Raw genomic sequence first — 25,274 nt, 5'->3', positions numbered from 1 at the left:
TTCCAACTTTTCTGTATGTTATTAATAAAAAGTTGGGGGGAGGAAACACGTCCTTGAAAATCATACCGCCTGTGTTCACATTCCAGGTTCCTAACTGTGTGAGATTGGCTAAGTTTCTTTCTTTCTCTCTTTCTTTCTTTCTTTCTTTCTTTCTTTCTTTCTTTCTTTCTTTCTTTCTTTCTTTCTTTCTTTCTTTCTTTCTTTCTTTCTTTTTTTTAAATGAGAAAGAGTCTCACTCTGTTGCCCAGGCTGGAATGCAGTGGAGCAATCTCAGCTCACTGCAAGCTCCGCCTCCTGGGTTCACGCCATTCTCCTGCCTCAGCCTCCCGAGTAGCTGGGACTACAGGCGCCCACCACCATGCCCAGCTAATTTTTTGTATTTTTTTTTTAGTAGGGACGGGGTTTCACCGTGTTAGCCAGGATGGTCTTGATCTCCTGACCTCGTGATCCGCCCACCTCAGCCTCCCAAAGTGCTGGGATTACAGGCGTGAGCCACCATGCCTGGCCTAGCTTGGCTAAATGTCTTAACCTCTCTGAGCCTGTTTCTACATCCTAAAAGTGGGAATAATGTGGTTGTTATAAAAATGAAGTAAGAGGCCAGGTGTGGTGGCTCACTCCTGTAATCCCAGCACTTTGGGAGGCCAAGATGGGTGGATCACCTGAGGTCAGGAGTTAGAGACCAACTTGACCAACATGGCAAAACCCCGTCTCTACTAAAAGTACAAAAATTAGCCGGGCGTGGTGGCAGGCGCCTGTGATCCCAGCCACTCAGGAGGCTGAGGTAGGAGAAGCTTGAACCCGGGAGGCGGGGGTTGCAGTGAGCTGAGATTGCGCCACTGCACTCTAGCCTGGGTCACAAGAGCGAGACTCTGTCTCAGAAAAAAAAAAAAAAAGAAGAAGAAGATAATGGCTGTAGAGCACCTGGCATGTAGTTTGCTTGCTGATAAGTTGTCGTTGAATGCCAGAACCATTGGAAATTGTTTCTTCTCTCTGGATGTCATGGAATTTCTCAGATTTAACCCCTATTTATCAGGCATCTACTATGCACCAGGCTCTGGGCTAGACAGGAGCTTTTGCAAACTTTGAGCTTGCCACTCTCATCTGCATTTTACAAAGTGAAGTCTTGAGCTATGCAAAGTGCCTGGCCCAGTGCTCAAGCCATTCAATGGCAGGACTGAGATGTTAATCCAGGGCTTTCAATTCCAAGTCCTGTGACTCCAAAGTAACATGGTAGGCTGTAGGTGGAAATAAATGTATGATGTTTCTGTAAGGTTTAAAGAAGATTATAGTGGTGAGAACAACTTGTGTGGCCCATGAAGATGTGGAGGCCTGAAGAACCCTGACCCAGGTCGGGGGCCTGTAAGTCCTCTCTCTGCCTCCACCTTCTACATCAGTGGCTCTCGGAGCCTCCTTCACCACCACCTTTGTGCCCACAAAGGCAGGTTCACTTCCAGTTTTTAGTTGGGGAAACAGAAGAGTTTTGGAAAATGACTCACCTTCTGAGAATCCTGGCATCTTTGCTATTGTATCTGCTTCCATGAAATCCCTGTGGGCCTCAGTTCTTCTCAGGTAACGTTAGAATCATGCCTACTTCAAGGGTCAAGGGAGATGACCGCACATCAGACTTGCTCTAGGCAACCGGCTCTCCTGCTTGGAAGGTCTGGGCCCTCCAAACCCTAACCCGGAAGGCCACCTACAAGCCTTTGTGTGCATGCTGTGCAATGAGCCCTTGAGGTGGAGTTTAAATGCTTCTGGAGAGGCTGCTACTGGAACCGTAGAAACATTTGGCTTGTGCATCAAAAGACACTATCAGCCTGGCACGGTGGCTCATGCCTGTAATCCCAGCACTTTGGGAGGCTGAGGTGGACAGATCACCTGAGGTCAGGAGTTTGAGAGCAGCCTGGCCAACATGGTGAAACCCCGTCTCTACTAAAAATACAAAAAAAAAAAAAGCTGGGCGTGGTGGTGCATGCCTGTAGTCTCAGCTACTTGGGAGGCCGAGGCAGGAGAATCACTTGAACCCGAGAGGTGGAGGTTGCAGTGAGCCAAGATTGCATCACTGCACTCCAGCCTGGGCAACAGAACGAGACTGTCTCAAAAAAAAAAAAAAAAAAGACACTATCAACACAGTGAAAAGGCAACCCACAGAGTGGGAGAAAATATTTGCAAATCACATATCTGAAAACAACCCAATTAAAAAATGGGCAAAGGGCTTGAATTGAAATTTCTCTAAGGAAAATATACCTGGGGAGTGAGTGTTTAATGGGTGCAGAGTTTCAGTTTGGGAAGATGAAAAAGTTCTGGAGACAAAGGGTGGTGATGGTTGTGCAACAATGCGAATATACTTAATACCACTGAACTATATCCTTAAAAATGGGTAAAATGGCCCGGGCACAGTGGCTCATGCCTATAATCCCAGCACTTTGGGAGGCTGAGGTGGGCGGATCACCTGAGGTCGGGAGTTCGAGACCAGCCTGACCAACATAGAGAAACCCCATCTCTACTAAAAATACAAAATTAGCTGGACACGGTGGCGCATGCCTGTAATCCCAGCTACTCAGGAGGCTGAGGCAGGAGAATCCCTTGAACCCGGGAAGCAGAGGTTATGGTGAGCTGAGATTGCGCCATTGCACTCCAGCCTGGGCAAAATTTCGTCTCAAAAAAAAAAAAAAAGGTTAAAATGGTAAATTTCATGTATATTTATATCTATTTTACCACAACAAAAGTAAATAAATAAGTAAAGCATTTCAGAAGAAATTCTGGCAAAGTAACTAGGGGCAAATCTGGACTTCACTTATAATCACAGTTATCTAACCGGGACAGTATTCCTTGTTCAAATTTGTTCATTTATTTAACAGTACTGACTCCATGTTAGAGAAAAGTTTGTTTGCCTGATATAATTATGCTTTGTTTGAGTTTGTAGATTTTTCATTAAAAACAGCCTCAGGAAAACAGGACCTTCGATAGACATAAAGGAAAATACGCTGACCAACAACTCTAGGAACAGGCTGACCAGCCTGATAAGAACAGCTTGATGGTGCCTGCAGATGGCCACAAGACATTGACCAAGGAATTAACCCTTAACTGCCAGCCTGAGACTGCGCGTTTCATAAAATGCCTTGATCATCATTTGTACTCCCCTAATTTCCCTTAAAACTCTTCATCCAGAGATAGAACTTGGAGAGGTAGTCTTCAAACAAGTTCACTGCCTCCCTCCCCAAGGTTTCACCAAAGCTTGTCTCTTGACTTTTGTTTGTTTCTTTTCCTTTTTTTCTTTTCTTTTTTTTCTTTCTTTTGAGACAGCATCTCACGTAGTCCCCCAAGCTGGAGTGCAGTGGTGCGATCTTGGCTCACTGCAACATCCACCTCTCCAGCTCAAGGGATCCTTCCACCTCAGCCTCCCGAGTAGCTGGGACCCAATACTGGTGCACAGTAGTGTGCACCAATCTGCTCAAATCAAATTGGCTAATGGAACTGTTTGGCTGCTCAGCTGGTGTCAGGTGAGCACAACTCGTGTGTCCTCTGGATAGAGAAATGAATGGGACACCAGCCCTGCCCTCAGGAAGCTCAGAGCTTGGCTGGAGAGCTAGATAAGTGAACAAAAAGACAGGAAGTCAGCAAAAGATAGAATGGGTATGTGAGAATCATCACATTATTATTATTATTACTTATTTGGAGCTTGGGTCTTGCTATGTTGGCCAGGCTAGCCTCAAACTCCTGGGCTCAAGGGATCCTCCTAATTCAGCCTCCAGAGTAGCTGGGACTGCAAGCACAAGCCCAAGCCACTGTGCCAGGCTCTTTTTTTTTGGAGACAGAGTTTCGCTCTGTTGCCCAGGCTGGAGTGCAGTGTTGCGATCTCCACTCACTGCAACCTCCACCTCCGAGGTTCAAGCAATTCTCCTGCCTCAGCCTCCAAGTAGCTAGGATTACAGGCATGCGCCACCATGCCTGGCTAATTTTTGTATTTTTAGTAGAGAAGGGTTTCACCATGTTGGCCAGGCTGCTCTCGAACTCCTGACCTCAAGCAGTCTACCTGCCTCAGCCTCCCAAAGTGCTGGAATTATAGGTGTGAGCCACTGTGCCATTGACACCCCTGTTCCCCCAAGCCTGGACATTCACCAAAGGTACAGGCTACCATGTTGGGACAGGCTGTGGGGGAGCATGTTGCACCTGTGATGAAAACATTCATTTTTGCTGGACACAGTGGCTCATGCTGTAATCCCAGCACTTTGGGAGGCCCAGGCGGGTGGATCACTTGAGGTCAGGAGTTGGAGACCAGCCTGACCAACATGGTGAAACCCCATCTCTACTAAAAATACAAAATTAGCCAGGCATGGTGGTGCATGCCTGTGACCCCAGCTACTTGGGAAGCTGAGACAAGAAAATTGCTTGAACCCAGGAGGTGGCGGTTGCAGTGAGCCGAGATTGCGCCATTGCACTTCAGCCTGGGCAACAAGAGCAAAACTCCGTCTTAAAAAAAAAAAAGAAAAGAAAAAGAAGAAAGAAAATGTTTATTTTTACCCAGCATGGGGTGTTCTCTGAAGGTTGACTCTGACCCAGGAAAAAGAGCTTTTTGGAGACAGGGTCTCGCTCTGTCACCCAGACTGGAGTGCAGTGGCACGATCTGCAGCCTCGACCTCCTGGGCTCAAGTAATACTCCTACCTCAGCCACCTGAGTAGCTGAGAATACAGGTATGCACCACCACACTTGGCTAATTTTTGTATTTTTAGTAGAGACTGGGTTTTGTTTGTTTGTTTTGTTTGTTTTTTGAGATGGAGTCTCACTCTGTCACCCAGGCTGGAGTGCAGTGGCGCGATCTCGGCTCACTGCAACCTCTGCCTCCTGGGTTCAAGCGATTCTCCTGCCTCAGCCTCCCAAGTAGCTGGGACTACAGGCACGTGCCACCACGCCCGAATAATTGTTTTTTATTTTTTTATTTTTAGTAGAGATGGGGTTTCACCGTGTTAGCCAGGATGGTCTTGATCTCCTGACCTTGTGATCCACCTGCCTCAGTCTCCCAAAGTGCTAGGATTACAGGCGTGAGCCACCGCACCCGGCTGTTTATTTGTTTTAAATAGAGACAGGGTCTCACTACATCGCCCATGCTGGTCTCAAACTCCTGGGCTCAAGTGATCCTCCTGCCTCGGCCTCCCAAAGTGCTAGGATTTGTATATTTTTTTCTTTTTTCTTTTTTTAGAGAGTCTTGCTCTGTCGCCCAGGCTGGAGTGCAGTGGCGCAATCTCGGGTCACTGCAACCTCCGCCTCCTGGGTTCAAGCGATTCTCCTGCCTCAGCCTCCTGAGTAGCTGGGATTACAGGCGTGCGCCACCATGCCCGGCTATTGTGTATTTCTGGTAGAGATGGAGTTTTATCATGTTGGCCAGGCTGGTCTTGAATTCCTGACCTCAAGAGATCCACTCGCCTTGGCCTCTCAAAGTGCTGGGATTATAGGCTTGAGTCACAGCACCTGGTCCTAAAGTGCTAGGATTATAGGCACGAGCTACTGCACATGGCCGAGACCGGGTTTTGCCATGTGACCCAGGATGGAAAAAGGAGCATTTTAATTCTAATTGATGCACACTTTATTGAAGCTGCAGTAACCTCAGACGTCTGGAGTTGGGGTAGTGTGTAGGGCTGTTTGTCCTTTTGAACCTAGTCGTGTCTTCTGTGATGAGTTAACATCTGAGGGTTTTAGAGAAAACTTCTGGGCTGAAATCCAGAAAACAAAGCCAGTAGACCTCCTAAATGCTGTCTTCATTCTTACAGGAAGCTTCAGGCCCCAGCCCTTATGGAACACGGTTAGGCAGAGACAATTGCACGGGGGCCCTCTCTAGGTGCATTGGAGGGATGATTGGCCTCAGGTGGCAGCAGGGAATGGCTCTGTGGTACACCCAGGGTGACCAGGCCCCAGAGTTCCTAGTCTTTTTGTTTGTTTGTTTGTTTGTTTTGGTTTTTTGAGACAGAGTCTTGCTCTGTCCCCCAGGCTGGAGTGCAGTGATCTCAGCTCACTGCAAGCTCCGCCTCCTGGGTTCACATCATTCTCCTGCCTCAGCCTCCCGAGTAGCTGGGACTACAGGTGCCCGCCACCACGCCTGGCTAATTTTTTGTATTTTTAGTAGAGACGGAGTTTCACTGTGTTAGCCACGATGGTCTCGATCTCCTGACCTCGTGATCCGCCCACCTTGGCCTCCCAAAGTGTTGGGATTACAGGCATGAGCCACCGCGCCCGGCCAGGAGTTCCTAGTCTTGGGAAATGGCAAATATTCTTGGCCCCCAAGAGTGGTAGAAGTTGCCATTTAGATGGGAAAGGAAAGGGGTCTGGGCAAGGGGCCCTTGCATGGTAACCGGAGAGACTAAAGATGAGAAGGATCTCTCCAGAGCTTCAGCACCTACAGCCTGAGACACTGACACGAGGCCCTTTTGTGACCAGGTGAAGGGAGAGTCCCAATAAGAAACACTCAGGTGTCATTTTCTGCAACCTTGGCACGATGCAGGCTGTTAATCTGATTTGAGATAAGGAAAATAAAGTTAATGGAGTAAGATTCCTCCCCACTAAAGAGATGAGCAGCATGGGGTCCAGGAGCATGCATGGTGGACCCTAATACAGAGTGGATGGTGCAGGCAGAAACATCAGGAAAAATGTTCTGGGGAAGATGGTTCCCTTAGAGAGTAAGTCAGGCCAAGGTCAAAAAGTGGGAATGAGCAGGGCTGGGGGGATTTCCTGTGGGCTCTGCCTGGGGGCTCTGCAGGTCTGGCAGCATCTCCAGCAAGCCAGATGGATGCTGGACAGGTCACAGAGGACTGGTCACACCGGAGGTTCTCCTGAGGGGTCTGGATTTGATCTTGTGGGCAATAGGAACACTTTTAAGGTAAAGAGAGGTCTGACCAAATTTGAATGTGAAAGCTTCTCCCTTTCCAACTTTCTATTTTTATTTATTATTTTGTTGTTGTTGTTGAGACAGGGTCTCACTCTGTCACCCAGGCTGGAGTGCAGTGGTGTGATCTCAGCTCACTGCAACCTCCACCTCCTGGGCTCAAGAGGTCCTCCCACCTCAGCCTCCCTGGTAGCTGTGACTGCAGGCATGCACCACCATGCCTCGCTAATTTTTGTATTTTTTGTAGAGATGGGTTTTTGCCATGTTGCCCAGGCTGGTCTCCAACTTCTGGGCTCAAGTGATCCTCCCACCTTGGCCTCTCAAAGTGCTAGTATTATAGATGTGTGAGCCACCAAGTTCAGCCCCAATTTTCTAGAATTCTGATTCCATCCATCCTTTGAGCCCACCAAGATCTCCAATCCATTGGTGCTACCACCTTCATCCCCTTGAAGTCCTCTCTCCCTCCGTATCCAGCTTGAATTCCATGGTCTTCACTTACTTCACTCCCTTGCACACACAACAACTCCCTGACTCTTCGCTCACCTGTACTTGCAAAACCACAGGCCTCTTCCTACTCTGCACCTGCACCTGGGTTGGGAACATCCCCATGCTTGCTTGGGGCATGCTTGACTTCCGCATCCATCCACTCTCCCTCTCCTGGACAACCATCTCGTGCCTTCTTTCTCCTCAAAGGCCCAATACCTCTCCCCCTATCCTCATCCTCAGGAGGGTTGTCTACCTTGCTCTCAAGCTCACTAAGAACCATTGAAGAAATGAGACAAGAACTTCCACAAACTTCCAACTTGCCAGCATTGGCATGGCTGCTTGTTCCCAGAAACAAACTCTCAGTGCTTCTACCTGAGCCATCCCTGTCCTACAGCTTGACCTTTGCATTCTGCTGTGTCATTTTCAACAGCATACAAATATGCTGTCACACCTTCCTTCGGAAAAGTAAGCAAAACTCCTTCTCTTGCTGGTCTGAATTTTCTAGTTTTGTACAATGCATCCCTACTGTTTCTGAATTAATGGATGGTTTTTAAAAATATTTTTAATTCAACTTTTTTTTTAGCATAATTTACTTGCAATAAAACACACCATTCTCCAGTGCATAATTCAATGAGTTCTGACAAATGCATAGGGCGATGCAGCCACCCCCACATTTGACACACAGAACATCTCTATCACTCCAGAAACCACCACCCCCCCGCACTCAGTCCTCACCCCAACTCAGCCCCAGGCTGCCACCCATCTGCTTTCTATCACTACCAGTTAGACTCATCTTTTCTACAACTTCATCTGAACGGAATCACACAGCATATCGTCTTCTGTGTCTAGATTCCTCTGCTCGGCATAATGTTTCCAGATTCATCTGTGTTGTATCGCTATAGTACATTTCTTTTTATAAGAAATGCTGAGAGGTGTTTCATTATATAGCTGTACTATAATTTATAATAAATGGTTACCTAGAAATTCATTAAAATTTGGCAATGATTCCTTGGATATGACACCAAAAGTACAGGCAACAAAATGAAAAAAAGAATAGATAAATGGGATTATATCAAAAAGAAAAACTTTTGCCAGGGGCAGTGGCTCACGCCTGTAATCCCAACACTTTGGGAGGCTGAGGTGGGCGGATCACGAGGTCAGGAGATCGAGACCGTCCTGGCTAACACGGTGAAACCCCGTCTCTACTAAAAATACAAAAAAAAAAAAAAATTAGCCAGGAGTGGTGGCGGGCGCCTGTAGTCCCAGCTACTGGGAGGCTGAAGCAGGAGAATGGTGTGAACCCAGGAGGCAGAGCTTGCAGTGAGCTGAGATAGCACTGCACTCCAGCCTGGGTGACAGAGCGAGACTCCGTCTCAAAAAAAAAAAAAAAAAAAAAACTTTTGTGCATCATTAAGGCACTATCAAGAGCGTGAAGAGGCCGCCGGGCACGGTGGCTCATGCCTGTAATCCCAGCACTTTGGGAGGCTGAGGTGGGCAAATTGCGAGATCAGGAGTTCGAGATCAGCCTGGCCAACATGGTGAAACCCCATCTCTACTAAAAATACAAAAAGTAGCTGGGCGTAGTGGCAGGCATCTGTAATCCCAGCTACTCGGGAGGGTGAAGCAAGAGAATCACTTGAACTCGAGAGGCAGAAGTTGCAGTGAGCCAAGATCGTGCCACTGCACTCCAGCCCGGGCGACAGAGTGAGACTCTGTCTCAAAAAAAAAAAAAAAAAAAAAAAGAGATGGTAAAGAGACCCCACAGAATAATAGGAGAAAGTATTTGCAAAGCATGTATCTGATAAGGAATTAATATCTAGAAAATATAGAGAACACCTACAATTCAGCAACAATGAAACAATGCACCTGATTTAAAAATGAGCAGGGGGCCGGGTGCAGTGGCTCACACCTGTAATCCCAGCACTTTCGGAGGCTGAGGTGGGCGAATTGCGAGATCAGGAGTTCAAGACCAGCCTGGCCAACATGGTGAAACCCCATCTCTACTAAAAATACAAAAATTAGCTTGGCGTTGTGGTGGGCACCTGTAATCCCAGCTACTCAGGAGGCTGAGGCAGGACAATCGCTTGAACCCAGGAGGTGCAGGTTGCAGTGAGTTAAGCTCACACCACTGTACTCCAGCCTGGGCGACACAGGAAGACTCTGTCTCAAAAAAAAAAAAAAAAGAAAGCAGAGATCCTGGGCAACGTAGTGAGACCCTGTCTCTACAAAAAAAAAAAAAAAAAAAGCAAAGGACTTGAATAGACATTTCTCCAAAGAAGATATACAAATGTTGAATAAACACTTGAGATGATTTCTCAGCATCACTAATCATTAGGTAAATGCAAATCAACATAGTGAGAGCCAGTCTCTACAAATATTTTGAAAAAAAATTAGCTGGGTGTGGTGGCATGCATCTGTAGTCGCAGCTACTTGGGAGGCTGAGGCAGGAGAATTGCTTGAGCCCAGGAGGTCAAGGCCACAGTGAGTCGTGATTATGGAGTGCAGAAATGCCACTGGACGGCCGGGCGCAGTGGATCATGCCTGTAATCCTAGCACTTTGGGAGGCCGAGGTGGGCAGATCACCTGTGGTCAGAAGTTCAAGACCAGCCTGGCCAACATCATGAAACCCCATCTCTACTAAAAATACAAAAATTAGCCAGGCATGATGGCAGGTGCCTCTAATCCCAGCTACTCAGGAGGCTGAGGCAGGAGAATCGCTTGAACCTGGGAGGCGGAGGTTGCAGTCAGCCAAGATCGTGCCATTGCACTCCAGCCTGGGCAACAAGGGGAAAACTCTGTCTCAAAAAAAAAAAGAAAAAAGAAAAGCCACTGCACTCCAGTCTAGGTGACAGAATGATACCGTCTCAGAAAAACAACAAAAAAAATCACAGTGACGTATCACTTCACACCCATTAGGATGGCCATTATAAAAATTTTAAGGCCGGGCACAGTGGCTCACGCCTGTAATCCCAGCACTTTGGGAGGCCGAGGCGGGCAGACCACGAGGTCAAGAGATTCAGACCAACCTGACCAACATGGTGAAACCCCATCTCTACTAAAAATACAAAAATTAGCTGGGCGTGGTGGCATGTGCCTGTAGTCCCAGCTACTTGGGAGGCTGAGGCAGGAGAATCACTTGAACCCGGGAGGTGGAGGTTGCAGTGAGCCGAGATCGTGCCACTGCACTCCAGCCTGGCGACAGAGTGAGACTCTGTCTCAAGAAAAAAAAAAAAAATTTAAAAAGGAAAACAGGTGTTGGAGAGGATATGGAGAAAATGGAATCATTGTGTACTGCTGGAGAGAATGTAAAATGGTGCAGCCACTATGAGAAACAGTTTGGTGTTCCTCAAGAAGTTAAGCATAGAATTATATGATCTAGCAATTCCACTCCTTAGTTACAAACTCAAAATACTTGAAAGCAGGTACTCAAACAGATACTTGTATACCAGTGTTCATAACAGCACAACGCATAATAGTCAAAAGGTAGAAACAGCCCAAATGTTCATCAACAGATGGATAAAATGTGTTATATACATACAATGGAGTATCAGCCATAGCATAGAAGGAAATTCTGACACATTCTACAAGTGAAAAAAACCAGTCACACAAAGATAAATACTATTATGATTTCATTTCTATGAGGGATCTAGACAAATTCATGGGGACAGAAAATAGAATGGTGGTTATCAGGACTAGGGGGAGGAATGGGGATTTAGATAGCGTTTACTGAGTCCAGAATTTCTTTAGGATGATGGAAAACTTCTGGAAACAGTGGTGATAGGAACACAATGTGAATGTACTTAATACTACTGAACTGTACACTTATGAGTGGTTAAAGTGGTAAATTTTATGTAATACACATTTTACCACAATAAACAAAGCCTCATTATATATAATTTGCAGAAAACCCCTCCCCCTGCAGAAATAACCAAACCAACAACCCATTTCTAGCCCACTTCCCCTGACAGCTACTTCCTATTTATTTTCTTTCCTTATGCAGCACAACTCTGCAAGCTACTCACATCAAGCTAAAATAAGCGAGAGAGAGACTGACACTCCAAAACAAACAGTTTATTTGAGAATAGCAAGGGGTTGCAATCTGGGGTATATGGTTGGGGAAAGGGGAATGAATCTTTTAGAGGTAAAAAGGAGAAGTCCGTGTAAGCTGTTTTAAGACAGAGAACATTGTTCACAGGGGCTTCTCACAGGCTCCAGTTCCCAGCTCCCTTGCAGTGTGGTGACTGTGTGAATGGCCAGAAGCCACACTCAGTCCACCAACACCACAAGCCTGAAAGCCTTTCTCTCATTTCAGGGCGGGAGGCTCACTTAGTTACGCTCAAAGCTTCCTGTGCGTTGGAGTCACCCGGGGAGCTTTAAAAACATCGACAGGTTGTGAGGACTGGTCTGCATGCTGCCTGACATTAAATCAGCTCCCATGTGCTTCTGAAGTGCAGCCAGGTTTCAGAAACACTGCTCCAGGTCAAGCCAGTAAGAAGGCATGAAGATGGAGGGGCTGTGGAGCGATTATGGAGAGAAACCATGACTAATGCATTGAAAAATGAAGCGAACTGAAAAATCAGAAGGAAAAAAATGGCAAAAATAAACTTGAATCCAGCATATGTTTCTCTACAAATGAAAAGCTTACATGTTTTCCCTGCTATGTACAAATAGGGAGTTTCAATCTTTCGATGTTTTGGAAGAAAAATCTGGAGGGAAAAGCTGTTCAACTGCAACCCAACTTTGAGGCTTTTTTTTTTTTTTAATTTTTATTTTTAAATATATCAAAGCCTACTGCCTATCTCATTACTGAGCAATTTTAATGCTTCCCTTCCCAGGTGCAGTTCAGATGAGTGGAGATAGCACTTTTTTTGTTGTTGTTTTTTTTGAGATGGAGTCTTTGCACTATCGCCCAGGCTGGAGTGCAGTGGCGCGATCTCGGCTCACTGCAAGCTCCGCCTCCCGGGTTCACGCCATTCTCCTGCCTCGGTCTCCTGAGTAGCTGGGACTACAGGGGCCCGCCACCACGCCCAGCTAATTTTTTGTATTTTTAGTAGAGACGGGGTTTCACCGTGTTAGCCAGGATGAGTCTTGATCTCCTGCCCTTGTGATCCGCCCACCTTGGCCTCCCAAAGTGCTGGAATTACAGGCGTGAGCCACCTGGCCCAGCCGATAGCATTCTTATAGTTTTCCTTTTGTCCTGTTTTGCAATTGGTTTCACACTTAAAATCTACACAATTTCTACTATTTCTACAGTTCCTATAGATGGCCTAAAAACAAAGCTAACTAAAGGTTATAAATTGGGGATCTAAGAATCGAGATATGAAAGAGAGTTGCTATAGCTGTTGTAGACATGTTTTATTCCTGCATCACCCTCAATACCTACAATGGTGCATGTGGCAAGGCTCAGTAGATACTTTTTATTTATTTATATTTTTTTGAGATGGAATCTCATTCTGCCACCCAGGCTGGAGTGCAGTGGCACGACCTTGGCTCACTGCAACCTCTGCCTCCCTGGTTCAAGCGATTCTCCTGCCTCAGCTTCCTGGTAGCTGGGACTACAGGCACCCGCCACCATGCCCGGCTAGTTTTTGTATTTTTAGTAGAAATGGGGTTTCACCATGTTGGCTAGGCTGGTCTCGAACTCCTGACCTCAAGTGATCCTCCCACCTCAGCCTCCCAAAGTGCTGGGATTACTGGCATGAGCCACCGCACCCTGGCCCAGTAGATATTTTTATATTATTATTAAGCAAGAATAACTTTTTACATGTTATTCAATTTACAATTATTCTTATTCAATTTACAATGTGCTTTCAGGAGCATCTTCTAGAATCCTCAACAATTCTTTAGTCCAGACAGAGGTTTTCCACTTTCTGGGTGAGGGAAGTTGGGCTCAGGGAGGTTAGCTGATGTACCTTGAGGGCAGATTGGGACCCAAGGTTGATAGGTGGAACCCAGGCCTCCCATGACTTTTCCATTCAACAAAACAGCCAATAAATGGTGTCTTGGCTGGGTGTGGTGGCTCACACCTGTAATCCCAGCACTTTGGGAAGCTGAGGTGGGTGGACAGCTTGAGCCCAGGAAGTTAAGACCAGCCTGGGCAACATAGGGAGACCCCATCTTTACAGAAATAAAAAAAATTAGGTGGGCGTGGTCACATGCCTGTGGTGCCAGCTACTTGGGAGGCTGATGCAAGAGGATCGCCTGAGCCTGGGAGTCTGCAGTGAGCTGTGATAGCACCACTGCACTCCAGCCTGGTGATAGAGAGCTTGCCTCAAAAGATAAAAATAAATGGTGTCTTAAATCCTGAGTCCAGCACTGTGAACAGTCTATTCCTTTATTGACACCACATCTCATGGGAGAAAAAAGCTTATTATTGCTTAGACAATATGAGATCAGAAAATACACACAACAGGGGAGCTTTGCCCTGCCACTGATGTAAATTCCCTTAGCATTTCAACTTGCTTAAAATTTAGACCTCAACACTTTATATGTTTCCTCAAAATCTCCATGTTTCCAGTCATGTTCCTTCAAGCCTCCTAGGGAGGTGGGACCTGAAACGTAACAGAATGGTTTGTCAGAATAAACTGTAATGGCTGATTTAGGGATTCTGCTATTTGGGGGTCCAAGTGCCTGTGCTTTGAGACTTAGGCATCTTCTCTGAGGACCACAGTCACAGTGTCGAGAGCAGCCCAACAGCATTGCCTGTCCCCATACCAGAACACAAAGGAGGCTTTGGACAGATACCTCTGCCTGCACATTTTCTCTGTGTTAAATAGAAATATAAACCCTTCACATATGGAAAAAAAAATGCTTTCACATTTCTGAAGAAATACAGAAATTAACAAAATGGAGCTTGAATAGAAGTGCTGAACAGCTGAAAACATTCAGAATAAAAAAGGAGCAACCAGACCACTGCAACAGTTGCCCAGAGGAGCCCTCGGTTTGCCCTGGCACACAGAGGTCTCCGGCTGGCCCTGGAGAGCTCCACAGCCACAGGCCCAGAGAGGACTGCTTTCCTCTAATGGAGCTGCTTTGGTTTACAAATAGGACAAACTCACTGCTTAAATACCTTTATTATTTTTTTTAAAATTATTTGGACATTGATAGCTCTGCAAAATACTTCTCCCATCCCAAACCCTCAAACTCCTTCCACATGTCCTCCATAAAGAAACAAAATATTTATACTTTGTGCCCATTCAAGTCTAATTTTTAAAAACATTTAAGATTCAAAATCAAATATTATTTTTCTTTCCCACAACTTGTTAGTAATTTTAAACCACGATACAACACAGTTAATGGCATTTCTTTTTAAAAATTAGCTTATCAGACTATTTTATGAGAAAAAAATCAATTCAAGGCCTTAGTGAGAATATTATATTCTCTGTTTCTGAAAGCAAAAGACATTGAAAAACCCCTTTGCTCCTCTGGAGTTTGTGATTTCAACATAACCAACAAAACCAGCACACAGATTGACTTCCTACTTAACAGTAGGTATTGTTTTGTTACTTTGGGACTGCAGCTGAAACGCTATCTAAACTTGAAAAGGGTGGGTGGGTGGAAGTCCAGCACAGAAGAGGGTCGAGGCTGAGGACAGCAGAATGGAAGCTTTCTGAGCAGTGGAGTAAGAACAGCCAAACCCCTAGGATCCTACCTCATGGCAGGCTTGTTTGGGATGGAAGACAGAACATCTGCAATCTGCACTAATTTCTTAAGGATGGATACAAGTGTCAACCAAAAATATTGCACATAGTTTCAGAGGCATGTAAACCACTGAGAAGGTTCAGGAAAGCATAACTACGGATGAAGATGATTCCCCAAAGTTCCTTCAGGAATGGAGAGAAAGAAGTTGATGTTGGTAATTCAGGAGTTACTAAGAGGAGGTGGAAAAATCCTTAATCCTTTCCCTATCCTCAGTGGGCAGACTTTTAAATGAACAAATCTTCTCATAGATGTGTCTGAAGGATCTAGTAAAGGTATCACCTCTTCATTCTTCCCAGTACAATGGGTGCACTTCATTACCTGGGTAAAAAAGGAAGGAAGGAAGAAATCCTGCCATAGGACTTGGGTTGTTTGTCTAGAACACAGCAGTGTTTGCAAATGGCCCTTCCTGCCCACTCAGACCACTACTCGGAGCCACAGCATGAGCCGTGGATGAGCTCAGGGATGACCTCCGGACTCAGTGCTCCAAGGGGAGGCCTATATCCCTCACAGGCCTGGAAAAATGCAGAAGGTATGGGCTCGCATGCTGTTGAGGGGAGAGCTGAAGAGAGTGGAATGGCACGTACGGCAGGAAGGACAGCACAGCCCCACGGCCTCCTTCACTTGTCCATCAGCTCAACCAAGGCCATCAGCTCAACAAGACCACAGTGAGCATCTCCTCACATGACAGCAGCTGGGCTTGACCACAGCCAGCCCTTCTGATGCCTTGTTGAATTTCAGGATTGAGGAGACTGTTCTGACTCATCTCTGGGAATGAATTATTTTTCCCTTTAAGTCATTGGGCCAACTTTTTAGGGTTCCAAAGCCCTGACCTTCCTGAATGGGTGGGTTGCCCCTCTGTACACAGTCCTGGGATAACAGATTTTAGATATCACAAGTGCCCACTGGCTACTTTCCCAAATACCTCTACCTTAAGGCTTCCCCTAACATTCAATCTCAGTAACATACAGTACATATGTCAATAAAATTAAAGTCACTTCTTAAGAACAGAAAAGGTTTCCCATTGCTCGTCTCGTCTCACTGAAGGGCTTCACGTTCTCTTATGCTGCCCGCCCATGGATATGCAGCCTCCAGGTTGCTTTGCTCCTGGGGGTTATGATGCAATCTTGTTTTTAAAGCTTTTCCTTTTGTATTCGGAGTAAGTCTTGTAAACCACCAGAAAAATGCCAAATCCCCAAAGCCCTAGCCATGTTTGTGGGCTACAACTGATGCCAACCTATTAAGCTTTTAAAACATTTAAAAAAACAAAACATCATACACACACACACACACACACACACACACACACTTTGGCACGTGAGCCTCGAGTTATTTGAGCATGTTCATGTTTCCCACCCCTTCCCCTGTCCCAACATTTCAGAGTCACTGTTTTCAGAGAACGACGACCCCTTCTGCCTCATGGAAGGCTGCCGCCAAGCATTGCTGTTTTGAGTAGCAAAAGGAGGAGGCACAAATGCTAAACTGGCCCCAAAAACAGTTCTTGTGTTGAGCACTATAATTTAGGCAATGCTGCAAAACTTTTGTACCAGGATGACTAGTTTCAAAACTGCTGGTTGATTAAATATACATATACATATAGATATCGATATAAAAATTACTAAGTCAACATTTGCTGTTTTCAATGTGAAAACGATAAAATGTAATTCTGAATAATTGTGCATTTGCCATAGGGTCCTCGTTAAAGGGACCATAAAAATAATTTTGTAATAAAAAAACTCTTATTTTTAAGTTTAGTATTGCCCTCAAGTTCAAAAGTTTGGAGCAAATGTACTGAGTAAGCAGGACTGGAATCTGTTCCTGCCAGGGATCTGGAAGCCTTAAATTTAGTGATCCCTGATGGCAGGCCCAGGGAACCTGACAGCCACTCACTAGCTTTGCACTGTTAACAGTACAGGGCTCAGCAGCGCACGCTGACCCGTGACACAATCAGCACTGAAGACTGAGGCAGCCCAGCAGGGACTGGAGCCTCCGCCTCTCGTGCCCTTGGTGGCCGATGCTGCGGCAGCTGGCCAACTCCCTGCACAGAGCTCTGGGGGGCACAGAGGTGCTGGGGCTCTGCCTTCTCTTGAGCTACCAGACAAAGCAACTGGCGGGGGGTGGGGGTCTAGGGCCTGGGGACCACTGAGCACCAAGGCTGAGGATGATCCGGGAGCAGACCTTCTACTCGGCTGGAGGTGGGACGGAGGAAGGAATGGGCATTTCAGTGATGTAGAAGTTAGCTGTGCAGGAAGGAAAAGTGAGTTTAAGGTAGCTTAAAAACAGGTGAAGACCAAACTGCCACTGAGGGGAGGAAGAACGAAGACTGCTCCCTCCACCTGCCCCACGGGCCAGCCATGCTCCTTGGATTCTGTGGGTTAACATTCATGCTTTGTGATGCGAGTCTGCTCGTGAAGAAACAGGAACACACTTCTCCTGGTTCTGGCAGGTACACAATTTTCTCGGCAAAGTTCTTTTTTGCCAAGTTCAGTTTTATTTGGTTGCTGTTCTGAACCGTTGTCACCGGAATTCATAGATGGGTGCACTGTGTTCAGGAACATGGGTTAGATTGAGGGACTGATACCTGCAAGGGGGAGGAGACAGAAACGGTAGGTAGTCATCTAATGCACCCTGAGCAAAGGACATTAGTAACCCCTCAAAAAGCAGAGCACCCAACAAGTCACATACTTGGACTGAAATGCACATTCATTTTCTATTTCTCAAGTTGAACCTAGTTTGATTTCATTCATTCTTTCTTTTTTTGGTTAATCCTCCTGAACCATGCACAAGATGAATGTTTTTTTCATTCTGCTCTAAACATGAAGTTAACTATGGTAGGTTTTATAAAAAGGAGACCTCAATAAGCTGTGGGAGAAGATGGAGACCCACGCCCAAGCCCTAACCTCACCGGCTGCTCTGCCCTCTCCTGCTGTAGCATGTAATGCCAGGCTGTCATATCCTAAGAACTTTATGGCTAGCATAGGCATAAACTGATTCTCATGGTATCTAAAGAGAGCGTAGAAAAATTCATTTCACTACTGCCTTAAACTGTATTTTACCTTTCATTTAAATTTTCTCACTTTCCTAGGTACATTATTAGGCTTGGAAAACATTAGTGATATCTGAGGTGTTTGCCTCCCCTGTTGGCAGGTGCTCCAGGGAGTCATGCAGAGGGAGGAGAAATAGGGGCAGACAATCTACATGCTGGGATGACAACCTCGGGCACATTTAGAGTCAATGTCTAGCATGTTGGCTCTCCCCTACTTGTTTCATACAGGAGTGTGGAAGAACGTAGGAAAAAGCGGCTTATTTCTTACCAAAAACAAATTATCAGGAAAGAAATATGCATTAGCCATCAAAAATATGCAAATTAGAACTACAATGAAATACTGCTTCACATCCACTAGGGTAGCTATAATTATAGAGACATGATAACAAGTGCCAGGGAGGATGTGGAGAAACTGGAACCCTCATACACGCCGGTAGGAATGCAAAATGGTGCAGCTGCTGTGGGAAACAGTTTGGCAGTTCCTCATAAAGTTAAATATAGCAATACCGTATGACCTAGCAATTTCACTCCTAGGTATATGTCCAAGGAATTGAAAGCAGGAACTCAGATATACCCATGTTCACAGCAGCATTATTCACAAGAGCTAAACAATGGAAGCAATCTAAGTGTCCACTAAATAATGAATGGATAAATAAAATGTGGTATATACCGGCCGGGCACGGTGGCTCACACCTGTAATCCCAGCACTTTGGGAGGCCGAGGCGGGTGGAACACCTGACGTCAGGAGTTCGAGACAAGCCTGGCCAACATGGCAAAACCCCGTCTCTACTAAAAATACAAAACTTAGCCAGACATGGTGGCAGGCGCCTGTAATCCTAGCTACTCGGGAGGCTGAGGCAGGAGAATTGCTTGAACCTGGGAGGCGGAGGTTGCAGTGAGCCGAGATCGTGCCACTGAACTCCAGCCTGGGGGACAAGAGCGAGACTTTGTTTCAAAAAAAAAGTTGTATATACCTGTAATGGAAAATTAATTGGCAATAAAAAAGAAGTTCTGATACATGGTACAACATGAATGAACCTTCAAAGCATTATGCTAAGTGAAAAAAGCCAGAAGCAAGGGCCATATTTTGTAGGATTCCATTTATATAAAATACCCAGAATAGGCAAATCTATACATACGTAAGAGAAAGACTAGTGGTTGCCCAGGGCTCAGAGGGGATGAGGAGTTTGGGATAATGGCTAAGGGTATGGGGTTTCCTCTTATGGTGGTGAAAATGTTCTAAACTTGATAGTTAGACAACTCTATTAATATAGGAAAGATCACTGACTTGTACACTTTTTTTTTGAGATGCAGTCTCACTCTGTTGCCCAGGCTGGAGTGCAGTGGTGCAATCTCGGCCCACTGCAACCTCCGCCTCCGAGGTTCAAGTGATTCTCCTGCCTCAGCCTCCTGAGTAGCTGGAACTACAGGTGCGTACCAGGACGCCTGGCTAATTTTTGTATTTTTAATAGAGACGGGGTTTCACCATATTGGCCAGGCTGGTGTCAAACTCTTGACCTCGTGATCTGCCCACCTCGGCCTCCCAAAGTGCTGGGATTACAGGCGTGAGCTACGGTGCCTGGACCAAAGCTGTTATTTATTTATTTATTTATTTATTTATTTATTTATTTATTTATTTTTGAGATGGTGTCTCGCTCTGTCGCCCAGGCTGGAGTGCAATGGCCCGATCTCGGCTCACTGCAAGCTCCACCTCCCAGGTTCACGCCATTCTCCTGCCTCAGACTCCCGAGTAGCTGGGACTACAGGTGCGACCAAAGCTGTTATTTATTTATTTATTTATTTATTTATTTATTTATTTATTTTTGAGATGGTGTCTCGCTCTGTCGCCCAGGCTGGAGTGCAATGGCCTGATCTCGGCTCACTGCAAGCTCCACCTCCCAGGTTCACGCCATTCTCCTGCCTCAGACTCCCGAGTAGCTGGGACTACAGGTGCCTGTCACCATGCCTGGCTAATTTTTTGTTTTTTAGTAGAGACGGGGTTTCACCGTGTTAGCCAGGACGGTCTCGATCTCCTGACCTCGTGATCCACCCGCCTCGGCCTCCCAAAGTGCTGGGATTACATGCGTGAGCCACTGCACCCGGCCAGCTGTTATTTTTAAAAAGGATTATAAAAGTTTTACAAACTTGCGTGAAAACCATTACTGAAAGCCTAAAAATCGTGGCTACAGGGCTGGCATTTACTTGCAGATATAATTTCGTTACCACTGAACAAGGAATCTAGGGTAGGATCACTTCACATATAACAAAGTGTTAAATACCGGAAAGAAAGAATTTTTACCTTCAGAGAGGAAATCAGGCATTTTATCATATGGTTTGCCCTCCGGGGACAGCAAGGTGCTTAAAAAGCAGCAAGGAGGCAGGAGAATCCCTCAAAAGGTGGCAAAAGTTAGCATTTAGGCAGAGTTCAGTCCTTTACTATTGGTGACACACTGGACAGGACTGTCCACTCACAGGCCCCCAGGTCACGAGCCTTAAATCAAGTGCATGTCGGACCAACTCTAAGGAATGCAGCCACAAAATTTAAAAAGCTGCTGACAGCAAAATTCACATTGTCCAGTACTGGATCAATTCACATTTTAGTTACTAATTCAATTTGCAAGGATTAAATAAAAACCAGCAAGATTGAGATAAACATTGCCAAAAATACAGTATTGCTTAAAAGTGCTTAGAAATGAGTTCTTTCACCTATAATTCATTTTCATCTCATTTACTCTGCTCTGTGCATAGGGATAAGGCCTTATTGTGAGCAACTGAGATCACTGAAATAAGCTCTCAGCATCCAAATAAAGCACAGAATCTATACAGAGACAGGCTAAGATGTTGCTTTTGGGTTTGACGAGCCAAGGGAGAGCCAGCTGGGCAGCAAGCCCTCCCCGTGGCCTCTGTCCTCAGAGGTCCTCACCATTCTGAACTCCTATGGTAGTAGTAGCCCTCTATGGAGGCTGCTGACTTCTGAAAGCAGATGTAGTAGAACCCGGCAAAAGAAGCACCACTGATGTCTTTGATCGTGTGATCTGGGACCAGAAACTGTTCCTGCACACAGATGAAGAGGGTCAGTAACAGATAGCATTCTCTGACCACCCACGGGGCCTCCCTGTTAAGCATCAGGGGGTTCTAAGGACCACTCGAGAAAAATATAGGATCTCATAGTCTAACCTAGACTTGCTGGGTGATGGCGGGCCTGTGGGGTCTCAGCCTGACTTCTAAAAAGCGTCCATGTGCTCCTGGAGTATTCTATATACTAAAGTGACAAACTGTGTCTTGAGCTCACTAGGATCAGCAATTCAGAGAAGGTACCATGGCCGAAACATCTAATATATAAATCAATACCTACTCACCTGCCTGTCTGCCTGCCTCTCTATCTTTCAGAGACCACAGACAATCAACCTGGGAAGAGCGAAGTTTCTGCTCCAGTTCTCAGAACTGTCAACAGATGCTTGATAACATCTAGAACAGTGAGTCGCTTCTGTAGGTCTGTGGACCATTCTGAGTGCAAAGCAGTTGCCAGTAGCCCCTGTGACACCCCCTCCAAGAGCTTGACGCCTTGTCAAAAGCAGTCAGAACGGTACTGTTCTTTACCAGGGACCTTAGGAGAGAGGCAAGCTTGCCACCTCTGCTGGAACTGAAAGCTGGAAACCCAGGTCCTGGCACCTACTTTCCCAGAGAGATGAGGTCAGAAGCTCCAGGGCCTCAGGTGGTCTACTAAAGGACCACAGATGAGCCACCCTGAGACATTCTTTGGAGGCAAAACAAGCCCATTGCTTTTTAAACAAATTTAAGACACTCTCCCATTCCTTATTCAACTTCTAAAATTGTGGCTTTTAAAATTAATTTTAAAATTCAGGTCGGGTGTGGTGGCTTACGCCTGCAATCCCAACACTTTGGGAGGATGAGGTGGGTGGATCACCTGAGGTCAGGAGTTCGAGACCAGCCTGGCCAATATGGCGAAAACCCGTCTCTACTAAAAATACAAAAAATTAGCAGGGCATGTTGGCGGGCTCCTGTAATCCCAGCTACTTGGGAGGCTGAGGCAGGAGAATTGCTTGAACACGGGAGGGGGAGGTGGCAGTGAACCGAGATCGCGCCATTGCACTCCAGCCTGGGCAACAGAGTGAGACTGTCTCAAAAAACAAACAAACAAACAAACAAACCCAAAAATTAGCCAGGCGTGGTGGTACGCGCTTGTAGTCCCAGTTACTCAGGAGGCGGAGGCAGGAGACTTGCTTGAACCTGGGAGACGGAGGTTGCAGTGAGCCAAGACTGTGCCACTGCACTCCAGCCTGGGCAACAGAGTGAGATTCCGTCTCAAAACAAACAAAATTCAAACAATAAACTTCCTTTAACAGGTTGTTTAGTTGACATGTTTCCCGCTAGATGGCAAGCTCGTGAGCATACTGTTCCCTGTTTACTCTCTGCATCTGGCAACCTACTGGAAGAGTGGTGATCCCCACTTCTTTTTTTTTTTTTTTTTTGGTGAGACAGAGTCTTGCTCTGTCACCCAGCCTGGAGTGCAGTAGCGCAATCTTGGCTCACTGCAACCTCCACCTCCTGGGTTCAAGTGATTCTCCTGCCTCAGCCTCCCGAGTAGCTGGGATTACAGGCGTGCACCACTACACCCGGCTAATTTTTGTATTTTTAGTAGAGACGGGGTTTCACCATATTGGCCAGGCTGGTCTCGAACTCCTGACCTCGTGATCTGGCTCTCTTGGCCTCCCAAAGTGCTGGGATTACAGGCATGAGCCACCGCGCCCAGTGATCTCCATTTCTTTTTTTTTTTTTTTTTTGAGATGGAGTCTTGCTCTGTCGCCAGGCTGGGGTGCAGTGGCATGATCTCAGCTCACTGCAACTTCCATCTCCCAGGTTCAAGTGATTCCCCTGCCTCAGCCTCCTGAGTAGCTGTGACTACAGGGGCATGCCAACATGCCCGGCTAATTTTTCGTATTTTTTAGTAGAGATGGGTTTTCACCATGTTGGCCAGGATGGTCTCAATCTCTTGACCTCATGATCTGCCTGCCTCAGCCTCCCAAAGTGCTGGGATTACAGGTGTGATCCACCACGACCGGCCGATCCCCACTTCCTAAAGTGGTTAGCTATGCAAAATAAAGACCAGGAAAGGCAACTCAATATGATTCATCTTTATGAAAGCTGACAAGATTTCAAGACAAAACGACTTTTTCCCTGCAGACTGGGGACTAGGGGTTGGTATGTTCTCAAAGTTATTTAACAAACTGGCTTCCTGATTTTGCTATTCTGGGGCTGTAAATATCACGTTATCAAAGCAGGGAGCACAAATGACCTCGCAGCTAAAAGCCAATCCATCAAGTCAGTCAGGTGGGGCTCTCTGAGGTCTGCTGAGTCAAAAACCCGTGTTCCATTCCCGGTCCCTCATTTCCTGAGCTGGAGGGAAGTAGAGGAGGTGAGACTTTCCTGAGCTCTGGGAAAAGGATGTGGTGGAGGGCACCTGGCCCACGGATGGTGTTTAAGCCTGTAGAGGGATCTGGGTACAACTGATGACTAAGTTCAAAGCAAGTTTGGCTCTGCCTTGAATCCACAGAACACTTGGAGTGATTCAACTTGGGGGTTCAACAAGATTCTTGGGTGGGAGAAAGGAAAGGGAGAAGACAATGTTAGAGGCGGCCACCTAGGCCCAAATCCACTTGCTACCCACCAAAAGCACAGCGAGGAGGAGCTGTCTGGGACATCAGCAGTTAACCAGTGCGTGCCCTGGAGCTGGGCCCACTCTTTATAGGCGTGCAAAGACCCTGCCATGAAGACTTTGCCATGACAACCAGCTGTGACGAGCACTGGACATGGGGAGCCCTTGGTTAGAGTGGATATGTAGGTGCAATACAGGGCCTGGCTTGCTGGGAGTCTGGAGGGCCACCTGGTGGGAACTTACCTTCCACCTCATGAAGACGTAGTCTCCATTCTTCAGCTCTTCATAATCAAAGTCATCTGAGTTAAATGATTTTGCATACTGATAAAAAGCCAGAAACTTGCCCTGAAAGCAGAAAAGAGAGTGTGCCAATTGACTGAGAGAAGGAGAGGCTGCTCTCAGAACTATGCTTATGTGCCCAGGTAAACTCACCTTCCCAAGGCATGACAGCTAGGGACGCGGCTCCCAAAAGGGCAGCTAAGACCAAGTAACAGATGGGGCCCTATGGTCACCCCATTGAATGCAGACTCAACCCTGGGGCAGATACCTGGACTCCAGCTGGGGCCCCACTGCCCTACACCTGCCTTGTTAACATGGCTGAGGAAAAGGCCAAAGGATGGGAATGGTGAACAGACAGACAAAATAAACAGACGAAAGCTAAGAAAAATTAATGAGAAGACCTCTGCAAGTAAATCCAAAGTAGCAAAAAGAGCCATGCAAAACAGTTTAGAAACAGCCTGCCCAGTCTCAGAGAAGCGGGCTTTGTGAAGCTTGTGTCTCTGCATGATCTAGGGGCTTGGGCCAGCTAGCTAAGCAGACACTAGAAACACATGATAGCCTTGTCCTTCGATATCTGTGAGAGATTGGTTCCAGGACCCCCATGAATACCAAAATCTGCAGATGCTTAAGTCCCAGATATAAAACAGTGCAGTATTTGCAGATAACCTACACACATCCTCCCCTATACTTTATAGCATCTCTAGATTACTTATAATACCTAATTCAATGTAAATACTAAGTGAATAGCGGTTATACTGTATCGTTCAGGGAAAAATATCAAGAACAAAAAATCTATACATCCGCTGGGTGTGGGGGCTCACGCCTGTAATCCCAGCACTTTGGGAGGCCAAGGCAGGCGGATCACAAGGTCAGGAGATCAAGACCATCCTGGCTAACATGATGAAACCCTGTCTCTACTAAAAATATGAAAAAATTAGTTGGGTGTGGTGGTGGTCGCCTGTAGTCCCAGCTACTTGGGAGGCTGAGGAGGAGAATGGCGTGAACCCGGGAGGCGGAGCTTGCAATGAGCTGAGATCATGCCACTGCACTCCAGCATGGGCAACAGAGCGAGACTCTGTCTCAAAAAAAAAAAAAAAACTATACATCATCAGTACAGATGCAATTTTTTTTTTCAAATATTTTCAAACTGTGGCTGGTTGAATCCACAGATACAGAACCCACATATATGGAGGGCTGACTACATTTACAACAG

General features: G+C 46.3%; 1 protein-coding gene across 2 annotated transcripts in view; it reads right to left on the bottom strand.

Annotated features, from left to right (window-relative positions):
* Positions 1-14,415: 14,415 nt before the first annotated feature.
* GID4 (GID complex subunit 4 homolog) overlaps positions 14,416-25,274 on the bottom strand; it is a 29,307-nt gene continuing 18,448 nt past the window's right edge. The window contains exons 4-6 of one of the 2 annotated variants that reach the window (XM_034942300.3): positions 24,026-24,127; positions 21,029-21,159; positions 14,416-17,640 (exon numbers count right to left, since the gene is read on the bottom strand). In XM_034942300.3, the coding sequence (XP_034798191.1) occupies positions 17,577-17,640; positions 21,029-21,159; positions 24,026-24,127 (297 nt within the window). In that variant the 3' untranslated portion in view covers positions 14,416-17,576. The remainder of the gene's footprint in view (positions 17,641-21,028; positions 21,160-24,025; positions 24,128-25,274) is intronic. The other variant, XM_034942301.3, reaches the window with a different exon arrangement.

Source organism: Pan paniscus, chromosome 19 (assembly GCF_029289425.2).
Source record: "Pan paniscus chromosome 19, NHGRI_mPanPan1-v2.0_pri, whole genome shotgun sequence".
NCBI classification, from domain to species: domain Eukaryota; kingdom Metazoa; phylum Chordata; class Mammalia; order Primates; family Hominidae; genus Pan; species Pan paniscus.
The sequence above is the reverse complement of the archived record's forward strand: the minus strand, read 5'-3'. Positions and strand labels throughout refer to the sequence as shown.